The following is a 15360-nucleotide window of genomic DNA, read 5'->3' as shown; positions in this document are numbered from 1 at the left end:
ATATATATTATTAATAATAATTGGGAGCTATTAAGCAAAGTCAAACCGCGTATAATGACTCAAACCTTGGACGATAAACACAAAAGTCACGCAGCGATGAACTGATCCCGTCCCGTCATCCACGATCACGCCGCGGTGTCATGACCTCCTTCAAGCTGAGAACAATTGGGGACAATTGAGTTTGCCGAGGGTGGCACAATGAGTGTGTGTGTGTGTGTGTGTGTGTTTGGGTCAGACTATGTCAAAAGCATAAAACCATGTTAGACAGGACACTTGGATTGTGTTCACGGATCGTGCACACATTTGGCACGCATCGCTGAGACTTAAAACATGCTTTCGGGACAACGACCGATTAGAGACGGCTGAACCGACGCCTCAGGCCACTTGTGCAACATTCACGCTAATTGTTTTTGTTTTTTTTAAAAAAAAAGAAAGATGTTTTAGTTAATAAATCTTTCCTCTCGATTAATCCTCATGCCTTTAATAAGGTAAAGGTGCCAAAGACAATTCAGTTGGCTTCTTTTTTTGTTTGTTATTCTTTTATTTCAGTTGCATTTTTTTGTTTGATATTAAAAAGGGGAAAATGTTCCTCATTTATAGATCCAAGTGGAATTATTGAAAAAGATTTTTCCCTGAACATTTGATACAGTTTAAGATTCAGCCTATAATATGATGATGCCTCTTAGAAAAATGTGTGATTGAAACTAGTATTACACCTACATTTACATTAAATCATTGCCTTGCAAAAGTATCCATACCACTTGGACTTCTCCACACTAATCACAATTGTACCTAATGCCATGTAGCTTTTTTTTTTTTTTAATAAACAATGTTTAAGAACTGCTTTACTGTTTTCACTCAGCTATTCTTTATTGGTATTGACATTTGTCTGATAATCTGAAACATGAAATTGTGTAGGGGGTGGGAGGAAATCTGTTAGTTGCAAATATGTTGCACAAAATTGTAAATAAAGATTACATACTGTAAAACAAAACAAAAAAAAGCAACAGACAGAAATATATTCAGAATGTAATTTATTCAAATATGAATACCTATATATTTGCTATGATCACAATTTGCAGCGCAATAAATTGGCAACTTTTTATAAGACTTTATAAACAGAAACGTTACTGGTAACACGTTCACAAAACAAATGTTCCAGTGTTTGAGGTCTGACTTAGAACAAAACAAGGTTTGAACACGAAATATATAAAGAACAAAGTGAAAACAAATTCAAAAGGTCCAAACTCCAATCTCCTGCAAGATGCCAAGTAACAGCTGCCTCATGGAAATATTCACGTCTACAATTGAGAGCGATGTAGTGCAAGGCAGTGACTTGTAATGTTAAGCTTGGCAGCCATCATTAAAGGTCAGACACAGGTTCAGATTCATCCGCCAGAATGTAAACGTAATAATACAAAAAAATAAGGTTTAACGGTCAAAGCAAAATTATGAACAAACAATGCTTATTGCTTCAAAACATTTTAAACCAAATAAGGAAAAGAAAACAACTTTTAGGAAAAAAAAAATCAAATCAAACATACATTTTCCCTTGCATTGCCTCCCCAAACACCTAAAAATCATGATCAAAATTTTTTCCAAACATCCAAGAACCCCAACATGAGCTACAAAAACCGATGAGCAAAAATATGAAATCACGCTCATGCAAATTCAAACCAGAAAAAATTCAACACATACCTACAGTGAGGACTTATTTTAAAAATGAATCTCTCTTTTAAAATTAAGTCTTCACTTTAAAACAGACTGTGTGCTAGCATAAAATTCAGTGCATATTATTGAACCGCTACCATCAAAAACTTGGTGAAACATGCATTTAATAAATGCTTGCTGACTATTGCAACATTTTCCCAGATCTTTGGTCGTTGTGGAGTGTACAGTGATGGCAAAAAAACATAAAAGAAAAAAAAAAAGGTGGCCTACACAGGCACTTAAAACTACTTGGATAATATAGTATTCTCTCCACACCACACGCGATAGGCTTTGTTTACATACAGGTTTTTCAGAAAAACTTGCTCACACAAAGCTAGTATAACTATGACAATACATATTTCTCTAATTAAATCAGTAAGGTCTCCAGCAGTTTCAAACAGATATAACAAAACAATCATAAATAAATTATACAGTGTTAGCAGAGCAAACACCACTGTCTAAACTGCAAAAAACATGCATTTGCAACATTTTGATGCTAGCTGTTAGCTAGGACATAAATTCAGGAGCAGTGTCTTGTTAAAGCAAAAAAGTTTACCGTCATAACGAGATACAAAACTCGTTTTCACAGAATGAGCTTTTATATCTCATAATAATGAGTAAGCTTTCTCATTTCAACAACTTACAAAAATACATAGCTGACAGATTACCACTTCTTATAAAAGCATAAAAGTTTTCCTCTCACTCTCCATCTTTTCACTGGTTTCTCTAAATGAAACTCAAACACCCTGCGCTGTTGGAAATGTACTGTTATGACTAGAACATATTTTGGTTTTATTGAGATAGAAAATCTTGTTAAAACATAAAACACATTTTAACAAGCTAAAACAAGAAAGTTTCTCATTACAGTGGGATAGTGTCCCTGTTTTTAAACAAATGGCTAAGTGTTAGCATAAAATAGTTAGGTAAGTTTAGCACAGAACAATTTATAAACTGTCAGGCTGCAACAGTAAGCTAAATATTCAGAAGGACCAGTTATTAGCTCTTTGTTACTATGCAAATGTTAGCCAAATGTTAGCACAGAACTGTTAGCCAAGTGTTAGAAAGAAGAGCAGCTGTTCACAGGGAAGTTAGCTTTGTTTTACAATGCAAATGTTAGCCAAGTGTTAGCACAGAACTGTTTGCTAAGTTAGCAAGAAGAACAGTTAGCTTAGTGCGAGAATAGAACAGCAAGTTGGAAGCACGACACAGTTAGCAAACTGTTAGCACAGAACAGTTAGCTAAATGTTAAGACTGAACTGAAATCTTAGCACAAAAATTCTTGTTTTCTGTAAGCCTTAAAAGTCCAATCGTTTTCTGACAATCATAAAATCCTATTTTCAAAGGCAAACGCACGAATTCTGATATTACAATCTCTATTGCAATTTTTTAAAGGTGACTTTAGGTAGTAGAAAACAGTTCTTAATAGGGATAGGATTGTTGATTATCGAGCCACATATCACCTAAAAAAATTAAAAAAGAAAGCATAACAACAACAACAAAATTAACAACAAATCCCTGCCTACAAAGAATCAAATGAGTTTCACTGGAATAATTTAGACTGAGCGGAGTGGGTTTGGATTATATAAAACTGAGTCATATTGAACTGAGATTACTTTTGTTCTAAATTGGAACTGAACTGGCAAGTCCTTAACTTTTACTAGAAACATTCATCTTATGAATGTCTAGTAACAAAGTGTTGGAAATTGATATCATTTGTATTTTAGACATCATGCTATGGTTTGCTCTGCTAATTTGGATTATTTTTTTTCCTCTATATGCCTGTTTCTAGAAACAAATGTATAGTTCCTGCTTTGTCTATGTATGCTTCCACAACAATACTAATCTGTGAGCTTCCCTATCAGAGATATAAATATGCACTTATAAATTAAAAACATTCAGAAAAAATAAGCAACAGGGCTCAAATATCATGTCTCAAAATCCACAAGAAAACTATTTGTACCAATCCTCTGTATTGTAAGTGCTATGGTCAATACAGCAAATTGATTTAAAATAACAGATTACCAATGTGGTCAGTATACTGTATTTATCCTTTAAATGTGAAAATGACTGTATTTCTTCTATCTATTCAGCAGCAAACTGACTTGCCACACTGACTTAACCTACACAGGTGGAAGAAATAAAGTTTCCATTACTATCAGCACCATCAAGGGAAAAATCTAAGTATTAGTGTGATGCTTGCTTTAGATTTTAGAGAAAAAATAGCAGTCAGGTGCTGTCTTGTGATCGCAACTGATCATCAGCAAGTCTGACCGCCTCTATAAAAGCGTGGGTTTCTTGCTGCAGAACACAGGTTTGTGTTAAAGTGGCAGTATTATGTATTTTCCAGGTACATAGTGCCATTTTATAGCACAATAAAGTAAATATGCTACCATTTGTTGTTATGAAAAATGCTTCAAATACCTAAAATTACTTACAATAAATTTTACTTTGCAATTGAACACCTTGAAATTGGGCCCATGTCTCTTTAAGAAGACCCTGCTCTTTCTGACACTCTTTACAATGTGTTTAGCAGCACTGCACTGCTAAGGAGTTCATATGATGAGTTCAGCAGACTCATACTTCCACTAGCTGTTTGTTAACTGCTGCTGCCGCTAGTCTGGAGGAGCTGAATAGAGAAATTGCGTAGAAAAGACGTCACTCAGTGAAGACTACACGTGTTACATAGCTGAATGTTGCCATGGGAGATTCAATGATTTCTCCAACATGCATGAAAGAATCAAAGTAACCCTCCAGGTATGTTTTTGATGAGGGAATATGATTGTAACATTAAGTAAAGCTAAAAAAAAAAGAGATGATTTTGCATAATACTGCCCCTTTAACACAATGACAAGGACCAAAGTCATCTGCAATAATGAGGAAAGAAGCATCTGCTTCAGTCAGCCAACCTCAGAAGGATTATAGAGACACTTCCAGATAATTTAAAGCTCCTCATTCTACAGAGATAAAGATTTTTCAGAGTGGAAATTCTTTTAAGTCAGTTGACAGTTCTATGAGTGGACATCCCAGAAAACTCCAACCATCACTTTGTATGTGAAGTGTTAAGAGTTCATGCCATGAATGGTAAAAATGGTGCAAACCACAAGACATGATCGAGATTAAAGCAGAGATAGTCGACCATAACAAACAGCCCCACATTGATAAAAATCTGAGTTAATCAGGACAAACACCCCACTACCATATGACAAACAGAGCACAGATTTGGGCTTGGTTGGTAGCCACAGTAACCCTGAACTCCTCTGTATGCCAAAGTTTTATCTGTCCAACAGCTAAAGGTCGGACAGATAGAAACATTAGCCAATTAGGTAATTAGAATCAATGTGTTGCTATGGTTATTGGCCTCAACCTAATTGATATGGCGTTGTGGATGAGCCATAAATAAGGGCTACAATCCTCAGTGGACTGATGCTGAGTGACTGATAAAGTCAGGTTATTGCTGCTAATGGTGGTTCTACAAGCTAATAAATTATGCAGCGAGTGTACTTAGTTTTTCCCATGACTGTATCAGAGATAGATTTTTCTTATCTCTCATGACTGTACCTTGAACTCTTCATGACTCAAGGTATCTCAATAAGCATAATCTGACAATTACAGCAAACATCAACTACTAATCAGTGAATATTAAACTCATATTTAACAGCAGCATCAACTACGAAAGTCACTATAGAGGAGTGATTATATTAGCTTGTTTTTGCGTTAGTGCTCTCAGCAGTCATATGACATCTCTAGATCGAAAGGTATCAGTGGCATTATGCTCCTAAAAAATACACATGTTGTAGTTAAAACCATAGTAAAACAATAAAAAAAACACATTCACGAATCATTAGAAGGAAGGAGCATACTTCAGACCCTTTTCTAAAAATTTGGTAAATAAAAAGTACCAAAAACAAAAACAAGGCACAAACTTTATACAAAAAAAATCAAACACTTCTAACAGATTTGTAGTTATTCTGCCTGTAGCTAATTACTAGTGAAGGCTCTTTATAACGTAACCTGAGAGATGTCCCACTGCTTCCATCCCCGTCGTGTAAATAACCATTAAAGGTGGTTTCCAGATGCTAAGAAATAGCAGTCACAGTGATCAAAACATTTCCCCATCCTTCCAAAACAGTGTTTGTGACCCTGTTCCTGGAGAGAAACTGAATAAAACCAAGCAAAAACCAAAACAACACAAAAGTAAAGTGTCCGCTGCCTGGCTCTCGTAGCGCAGCAGAGGGTGGTGAAGGTGTGCGGGCAGATTTGTTTTAGGAGTACGTGGAGTGTTTGACGGTAGGAACTTGTACCGAAAAGTGCAGGCAGGAAGGGGAACGTCGAGCCGCAGAGCTACACATGGCTGCGGTAGTGGTGGCCGGTGTGGAGAGGCTGCCTGCTGCGCAGCGGGAGGAGCCACAGAAGTTTCCAGCGAGTGCCACAAACCTCAGCGAGCGCCCACTGCCACGATCTTTTTGTCCCATATCTAAGCAGAAAAATACATCACCTTAAAGCATTTGGAAGTTTTGTTTGACGTACTACAGCCGGTGGCTGCTTTTTGAGAAACTTAGCTCCCCGCCCAGGGCGGCACGGCATCGGGGACGGCATGAATATTTGTTAAAAACAAAAAGCACAAATAGCGACGTGCGAGCCGTGACCCGAAATCTAATTTCTATTACTCTGGATGTTCAAAAGGCATGAGCTCCCTGCCTGTGTTGATCACAATTTACGACAGTCGTAGACCACAGCTGGTTTAGACCAAAAGGCTGATCTGAACCCAAGGTTGTTTTTTTTTTATAAACTCACAATATAAACAGCAGAGAGAAAACTAAACGAGAATAACACATCTTTACTTATATATGCAATACATTGTACTATCTACTTAAAGCTGAGTTTGGAAGTCTCCCATTCTGTGCTACATTCACATTACATAGTCAGCTACTCTGCTGTAAAACAAGACAAGCATATTTGTGCTATTTTTGACAAAAAAATATTGTAAATACATGTAAATATATAAACACAGTCTGGATTTCCCTCTGAATTCTTGCTAAGCCTGGTGGTAGGGGCACAATGACAGACATTCAGCAGCTTATACAGTTTCTGAGTTTAAAACCCCCCCAAAAAACATTTAAAATATTACTAAGTAATTATGTGTTATTCAAAGACATTATTAACAATACCTAAACACAAACTACAAAAGTCACAAAACACCTGAAATATATAAACAAACAATGCTTAGCCTGGTGGCGGTACAAGTAAAGCCTGGTGGCCCGCCAGGCTTAAAATGCACAGAGGGGAAAACCTGGCAGTGTTCTTTAGCTGGTTTTTAATCATATTTAATGTTTATGTATTTACATTTAATATCTGTGCAGCGTGAGGATGGGAACCTGAAGTCAAACTCCTTGTTTACGCACATAAATTTGGCTGATTCTGATAAACGGCTGAAGAACTCAAAATCCTAAACATTCACATTGGCAAAACTTCAACTTATTTGTTTCAATATCTTCTCTTGAACAGATAACATCTAATAAAAACCAACATTAATCTACTTAACACTAATCTACTTAACACATCCCGACAGCTTTTTCCTTTTTTGACTATAAAGCCAACTTAAACTTCAATATAGATTCTACATATTGCAGGTGCTTTGAAGCACGTTTTTTGATTCATAAAATCATTTACTCTATGAATCTAGATGTGCTAGGAACTCCTGGACCCTGATATGTTCCTACATATTGAGGTTTAAAACAACCAGAGGACACAATAATATAGAACCTGATGATTTGAATGATATACATATTGTTGGCAGGAGCCTCTTTTAATTTGCATGAATTTCAAGCTGCAACCATCTGTTGGATAGAAAAACAAACTCACGTTTCACTGGAGAACTGAGACATTTTCTCAATAGTGGTCATATCCTGCAAAAAAAATAAAAGAAATCATATATGATTATTTATTTCAATGTATCACTAAAAAGTAGTAGCCTTGTGTTTTTAAATGTGGGTGGCTGGTTGCTCGCATCTTTCAGTAGGATCAAAAATTAAAGCGTCTGAAACAACTGGAGCAGTGAAGAACACAGCTGGACAAGGACACAAGGAAGTTAATATTCAATCAAAACCTCAAAGGAACACAAGGTCATGTTGGGGTCACCAAGTCAATATGTACGCACCTTCATTGGATGCCATCAATATTGCAGGCTGCTGTATGTAGAGTAATATAATAAAAGGAAAAGGCAACGTCAGAGCAGCAGCAGTTCACTGTCCTTAAAGTACTCACAGAGAGGACGCCAGCCATCTGCGCGTAAAACAAGCTCGACATGCCACCGAACATGACCACGCCCGTGAGCGCTGAAACTCGCAGCAGAGCCAGTTCATGACGTGTCGTAAACTTTTCCTGAAAGGGGAAAAAAAACCAACAAAAAAACAGTAAATACAATAAACAACTCCAGCTTTTCTGTTTTTCTTTCTTGAAGCTGTGTACAAGTTAAAGCTCCTTCCAGATATTGGCAAGAACGCAAACGCATCAATTCACCTGGTCTAGTCTCGTCAGGGGCTGGAAATAATAGTACTGGCAAAAGTCCAGCACCAGTGTGAATAAGCTGAGGACCTGAGTGTAAAAACACAGCTGCAGGAAGAGCCAGTGGTTGTCTTCTCCCACACAGTTATTGATCCTGCAAGACAGGAAACGGGAGTAAGGGTTTGAACTTTTCTGAACGTCGGGATGGATGTATTCCTGGACGACATCATCAGAGGGGAGACAGTGAGGCTGGTCGGCACCCTGCCACCTCAAGAAGAAGAAGAGAAGAAGAAAAAATCAGTTTCAAGTTTCAAGCATCAGCTCTCCTTTCATGTGTGTGAAGTTTGTGCTTTTGATTTTCGCCAATACACAAGAGAAAAATTTGAAAGTAACGTACAAAAAGAATCCACAAAAATACAAAACCGGGGCGGATTTAATACTCATGCAGAACAGAGACAGGAAATGAACGGATCCAATTTGAAAGGAAGCGGAACCTTCAAACTGGGTGCGAGAGGGATCACTTATTGGGTTGCACGCGTACAGGTAGTCGCAACGGTCAAATTGTGATCAAACTATGATTTTAGTTTTCATATATTCCGAACAGTCTATTGTTTTTTTTTAATGCACAAGTACACATTTCTGACAAATGATCAGTTGCACACATCTTGTATTGCACCATTTCTGGTAACTGCACAGTTATTCTTCATTTTGTTTGTCGTTTGTTGTTTTTTTTTATACATTTTTAATACTTTCTGGCTTTGTGTGAAGGGATTCTACTGGTACACCTGAATTTCCCAACTGAGAGCCAATAAAAAATATTTATTTTCCTATTGTATTTTATTTTATTTTATTTTATTGTATTTTATTTTATTTTATTTTATTGTATTTTATTTTATTTTATTTTATTAGTCACCACACTAAATACACAACACAGTGTGACCTGGAAACACGGTGGAGATAGAATCATACTGTGGGCATGCTCTTTGTCAGCAGGAACAGGGAAGCTAAAAAACAGTTAGTGGGAAGACGGATGGAGCTGTGGCTCGGCAACAAACACGCGATCAGTAGCCATTGATAATACGACCAATCGAATGTTCAATCATTTCACTGAGCTTCCAATCCAGAACCACAAAGCATTTTGGGAAATGTAGGCAGAGGAAAGGCCATCCATCTGCTAACTCATTCACTCTTTGGTTACCTAGCAACGACCTGTTGAGGAACTTGTGTGGCAGCAATTTCAGGTTTCGCCACCGCGGTTCGTAACTGCTTAAAAACAATAAACAGTAGCAAAGAGTGAAGGGAGAAAATGCGTGCAACAGCTGGAGAGGAAAGGTTGGCAAAATTACAGACATTTAAAACAAAAAGTACTGAAAAATGATCAACTGATAGGAAACACTTATACTGTGATAAGTTTTTCAGCCATATCACCCAGCTCTAAGTTAAATATAAGATAATACTTAAAGAAATATGTTTGAGGATGGAAAAGTCTTCAGACTAGGGTGGAGGTTCGGGGCTTAGATCAAATTCTATTCTTTAGTTAGAATGGTCCAATGAAGGTGGAGAATCCGTAGAAAGCTGATGGTTAATAAGACAGAAACAATCCTATGCGGACTTGAGTTATTTTGCAAAGAAGATTGAGCAACAATCTCAGTTTGCTGGTAGAGATGTACAACAGAGGACCTGCAGCCGTAAGTGAAAACGTGGTTCCACACAGTGCTGACTCAGAAGATGATAAAAAACAACAACACAGTTTTCAAGATTTTTACTTGTAAAATAATAAAACACATGCGAGAAATTTCAAGGTGGTGTGAATAGTTTTGCGAAGACTGTTTCAGTCAGCAAGGCAGGTCTCTGAAACCCTTTACTGCCATTTCAACACGCCAGACAAAGTCAAGCAAGGAAAGGAACTGTATGCGCTCACCAGGGGCAGTGGTGGTCCATTCTGCGCACACAGTGGCCACAGCGGCTGCAGTGGTGCGACCTTTTAGGTCTCATCAAGTTGCACTTATTGCACAACTCCCACTGTTCTCTTTCTGTGAGACAAATGCATCTGAAGTTTAGAGCTGCAAATGCTTCATGGTAGACTGAAAGAGTCACAGAAAGAATGGCTTTCCGTACCAGAGTGAGGTATATGTGGATCCACGGGAAGACGGCCGGGATCTGCAGTGGAGGCTCGGAACAGGGCCATCACACAGAGCGCCGACGCCAGGTAATAACCTGTGGATACGTGCAGACGTGAGGCTTAATGAGCCAGAGCCGTTCACTGGACCGTTACCGAAATTCCCAGGGGAAACAGCAGCACTCACAAACAACTAAGGCCCAGGGGATGTGCCCTTCTTCGTAGTGTGGGAGCAGCACCAGTTTGGGAACGAAGAACGTGTTGTAGAGCCAGATCCCAAACACCACGCTGATGCAGAGCCAGCCCATCGGATCCACTACGAAGTGAAGGCGAAGCTTCATTGCTGCTGTTGCTCCCGCTCGCTGGGTCCTCACTGCCTCTGGAAACTAATCCAAACAAAGTTTCCCTGAGATTACATTTAACACCGCATTAGATTAGACCGAGGTGACTTTCTCTAGTTCCTAAAGGTGCTTTGTTTCCTCTTAGAAAGGCCTTTTTGGTAGAAGTTTTAGGCTTACAAATACTTGAAAAGTGTTTAAAAGCATTTCGCCGACCCGCCCAGCCCATCCTGTGGGCTTTCTGGGTCATTGTCACCTTTATTCAAAGAGGGGAGTTGGATCTGCATTGTTTGTTCCAGGAAATGCTTGAGCCTCCTCCCGTTTTGTGCTTCACTTCATTTCACTTGTAGCTAAAACTATTTGTCCGTGTTGCCCATAAAGAGTTAATCATTCACTATTAATTGTCCTAAGATATAAGCATGTGCATGGTTGTTTGTCCTGTATGAAACCCTGTGATGAATTGGTGACCCATCCAGTGTGTACCCTGCCTCTCAACCAATGACCACTGGAAATGTGTTGATATTTAAAATAGTCAAATATTCAAAATAACACTTCCAACAATACCATTTCCATTCCATCCATTTTCTTTACACCCTTGTCCCTTATTGGGGTCGGGAGGGCTGTTGGTGTCTATCTCCAGCTAATGTTCCAGGCGAGAGGCGGGGTCACCCTGGACAGGTCGCCAGTCTGTCGCAGGGCAACACAGAGACACACATGCACACACAACCATGCACACACACACTCACACCTAGGGGCTGGAATTTGGAGAGGCCAATCAACCTGACAGCCATGTTTTTGGACTGTGGGAGGAAACCGGAGTACCCGGAGAAAACCCACGCATGGGAGAACATGCAGAGAGACCGGGGCCGGGAATCGAACCCAGAACCTTCTTGCTGCAAGGCAACAGCTCTACCAACTGCGCCACTGCGCAGTCCTTCCAACAATACAAAAACACTATTTGTTTTTATGGCGTTTTCAACATCATGACTGGAAATAATTGGAAGATATGTTGCCTAAAATTTCTGTTACACTTTAGGCAATAGAAGGAGTCAAAAATAAAAACATACGCTATGATAAAAATATATATATATCATAACCTCGCTTTTTCACCTGTTACGTTTGACATCAATCTTTTAATAGCAGCTACTATTACACTATTATTACACTACTATTGAGCGTCAGAATCAACAATCTTATGTCCAGTCTGCTGAATAATTTTCAATTATTAAATGAATTCCAAATAAATGGCAGATGTCAAATAAAACAGAGATTTGGGGACACATTTACAAATGACTCTCATCTCATCTTTTCAGGTCTGAGAATGAAACCACAGCAGAAGCCCATAATGTGTTTCGGTAAAATTAAATCTAAAAATGCTGGATTTTTAACCGAGAAGTAGTTGTTACTGTATGCTTTGCCTCCTCCATCTCCATTCATACTGATAACACCTGACACCGTGATGGGCTTGGCTCCATTCAACCCCAACAATGTTATAGCCAACAGCGGTATTACACTCAGTTATGATGGCGTAAGAATCAACTATTAAACCCGTGAAGTGTCAGAGATTATATTATTATATACAGGAAAACACGACTTACGTTATTCTTTGATTTAACGCCGCCCTGCGGAGTACATGTAGTTACCCAGCGGCTACTTCCTCATCCGACTCTGTGTGGGCTGGACAGATCCTGGTTGCCGGTGTCTGCTTCCGGTTGAGACACGGTTAGGAAATTAAAGGCATGGATGCTGTTTTAAAACTCACCCATGTGAATTTGAAGGGAAATATGTTGTTTATGGCAAATTGATTCAGTTCAATTCAATTCAAAAATGCCCAAGTATTGTTGTAACTCATCATCCATCTTTAAAGAGTTGTTGTGGATTGTGATGCTGTGGGCAGGAAGTAGCTCCATTAGCAGTCAATCTTGCAACGAATCTGAAGAAGCCTCTGTCTGAAGACTGTTTTTTCTAAGACATGCTAGCAACGTAATATCCAAGCAGCAGAGACGCTGTTCCACATTAATATGTCCTGGATGACATCTTAGGTTGTTGGCAAGTAATTCTAATCTATTTCATTTTAAATCTATGTCTGGCTGTATAATTAACAAGACATGCAGGGATACACTGCAGTTTGGGATATGATTATTGCCTATTATGATCAAAGGAAGAGATGGTTTCAGCTTCCTCCTTCTCTCTCTCCTCATTGGTTGTGCTCTGCAGCCATAAAGCCTCATTTTCAAGCCCTCTGGGTCATAAAGTTACTTTAGCTTTTGATACGCTAATCAGCTTCTCCCAGTTTAAAGATATAATGTGTTTTTGCTATGTTTACATATTGTAAAAAGAAAAAAAAGCTAAGAAAGATATGCTTCAACCAAAAATACAAAATCAGGACCAACATAACAGAGCTACTCCAACATGCTGCAACTATGAGCTGGGAACAGTTGATTAGGATCACAAAAACTGAAATACTACCTGAACTTTGACCCCAAAACCCCAAGAACTTGAAAAGGAGGCTTCATGGATACAGAGCAGGACAAAGGAGGAAACTCAAACCATCTCTTCCATTGATTATGATAGGCAAAAATCATATCTCAGACCCCAGCTTTAACCACATGGCCAGACAGAGATTTAAGAAGTACAGTCAAATGCAAATGAGATCGATTGTTGTCATTCAGACCATGTTACTTTGGAATATTGTCTCTGTTACTCGGATATTGAGCTGTTCATATGTCATGATGGTCATAAGACATGAAACAACAGACTTTAGTTAGAGGCTTCTTCAGAATCGTTGCATGAATGACTGCTACTGGAAATCCTTCCTGCCCCTAGCATCACCATCCACGGCTCGAAGGCACTTGGATGCTATGAGTTACTACGACATGCATATCCCTTTAACACAAATAAAGTGTATTTGAATTGAATGGCGATTAAATTACTAAGTAAAACAAACAAAATAGTCATTTTATTTTGAAAGACCGAGTCGTTTGGGTGTGATGACACAGTTCCCTTTCCGGAATCAGAAGCGGCGGATGTTGACAGCGACACCGCTTAGCTGTAATACTGGTGTCATAGTTTCACTTTGTTGTTGTCGTTGTCAAAAAACATGGCATCATCCAACTCGTTCAAACTCAGATGCTCCATCCCTGGCCACGAGATGGACGTGAGGGGACTGGCGACCGCCATTTTTCCAGAGGGAGCTTTCGTGTCGGTGTCCAGAGACCGAACCGGAAGGGTTTGGGTACCGAACTCCAGGTAGCTAGCATTAGCATTTAACCTCCTGCTTGCTAACTATGCTGCCAAGTTAACACTTTACGCCCCCTAACAAGTCATCTTCGGACGAAGGAATGCATCGAGACTTAAAAATAGCATTTAGAAGAAAACGTCCTCTCATAAGCTTCCATGTTATCACCTTCTTTGTTCAGTAACGGTTAGCAAGGAAGCTAACATTCGCTGAAATTAGCTTTGTCATTCATTCCGCTGCACCTGTCTGTGGTCGGGGTAATGCTGGAGAAGTTCGGCTTTTCAGTGGACGATCCCGAGTCTGAATAGTACGGGCAAAACAGACTTTAGTCGCTTGTTTTGGTCCATGAACATGCATTATTCTAAAGAGAGGAAAGATGGTGACTGTCATTTGGACTAATTCCCCCGAAAGCTGTGTTAATAAAATAATGAGAATATAATAGTGTTGGGTTCCGAACAACTTAAGAAATTTGTCTTAAAATTGGTTTGTCTTGGCATGCGAACAAAGTAGTCATGATCTAATAGTCATGTAATGACAAATGCTGTTAAAGTGGTTATAAAAGTAACTTTTCAATTTATCCGGCCTAGATATAGGAGAGGCTTTCAAATATATTATTAATGTAGAAAGTTAAGGACTCAGACGAATGCCTGTGCATTTTACTTAAGTGTAATAACGTTGGTTTAACATTTCAGGCGTGGTCACTGATGAAAATGCATTACCTTGCAAAAATAGTAATACAGGTACTCTTTTGTGAAAGAGATTTGAAACATGGTTTGGGTTCAGCGGCTTTTTTCTGTTGCACTTAAATAAAATCCAGGGGCACCAAATGTTTTCGTATCTTACACAATTAGGAACTGGAATCCGCCTGTGTGTCACTTAAATCTCTATCAAATGCCCTCTATCAAACCTCTGAGGCCTTCACACAACAACCATCTTGGAAAACAAAGGAATACAGCAGACGGCCAGGGAAAATGTTGTGAATATTTTAAAGAAATGTGAGAGCCAGCTTATGTATTCATCCAACAGATCCATGGGTTACCCCCCTAGATAACTACTTGCTTACAGAATGAAGATGTGTTATATTTTAGCGATTATGAGTTCTACAATCTGATTTATTTACAAATTATGTCCCTTTTTTTTTCATTTTTTTTTTTTTCACTTTCCTCTCAACAGCCCAGATACAGGATTCTCTGAGATGCATTGTATGTCTGGACACTCAAATTTCGTATCTTGCGTATGCGTCATTGCACCCAGTGAAACGTACCCCCGAGGTCTGATTGCCACCGGTGGGAATGATAACAACATTTGTGTTTTTACTCTGGACCGGCCGCAGCCCCTCTACACCCTGGAAGGTCACAAAAATACAGGTGAGTTTTCACTAATCTGTTCGCATCAAGAACGTTGACAATGCGTTTTGACTTCAAGTTTGTAATATATATATATATATATAT

General features: G+C 38.9%; 2 protein-coding genes across 3 annotated transcripts in view; one reads left to right on the top strand and one right to left on the bottom strand.

The window, feature by feature from the left end:
* Positions 1-4474: 4474 nt before the first annotated feature.
* On the bottom strand, positions 4475-12378 carry zdhhc21 (zDHHC palmitoyltransferase 21). The gene is made up of 8 exons (XM_008435872.2): positions 12270-12378; positions 10521-10719; positions 10333-10431; positions 10136-10247; positions 8230-8368; positions 7975-8091; positions 7573-7616; positions 4475-6184 (listed from the first exon to the last, which is right to left on the bottom strand). Exons 2-8 carry the CDS (start codon positions 10672-10674, stop codon positions 6052-6054), a joined length of 798 nt encoding a protein of 265 aa, XP_008434094.1. The 5' UTR covers positions 10675-10719; positions 12270-12378; the 3' UTR covers positions 4475-6051.
* A 1286-nt stretch (positions 12379-13664) lies between these two features.
* Positions 13665-15360, top strand: part of plaa (phospholipase A2-activating protein) — an 8252-nt gene continuing 6556 nt past the window's right edge. The window contains exons 1-2 of one of the 2 annotated variants that reach the window (XM_008435871.2): positions 13665-13920; positions 15083-15276. In XM_008435871.2, coding sequence (XP_008434093.1) covers positions 13772-13920; positions 15083-15276 — 343 coding nt within the window. In that variant the 5' untranslated portion in view covers positions 13665-13771. Of the gene's footprint in view, positions 13921-13953; positions 14905-15082; positions 15277-15360 lie in introns of those variants that run through there. The other variant, XM_017310264.1, reaches the window with a different exon arrangement.

The sequence above is a fragment of the Poecilia reticulata genome, linkage group LG18, assembly GCF_000633615.1.
Source record: "Poecilia reticulata strain Guanapo linkage group LG18, Guppy_female_1.0+MT, whole genome shotgun sequence".
NCBI classification, from domain to species: Eukaryota; Metazoa; Chordata; class Actinopteri; order Cyprinodontiformes; family Poeciliidae; genus Poecilia; species Poecilia reticulata.
The sequence above is the reverse complement of the archived record's forward strand: the minus strand, read 5'-3'. Positions and strand labels throughout refer to the sequence as shown.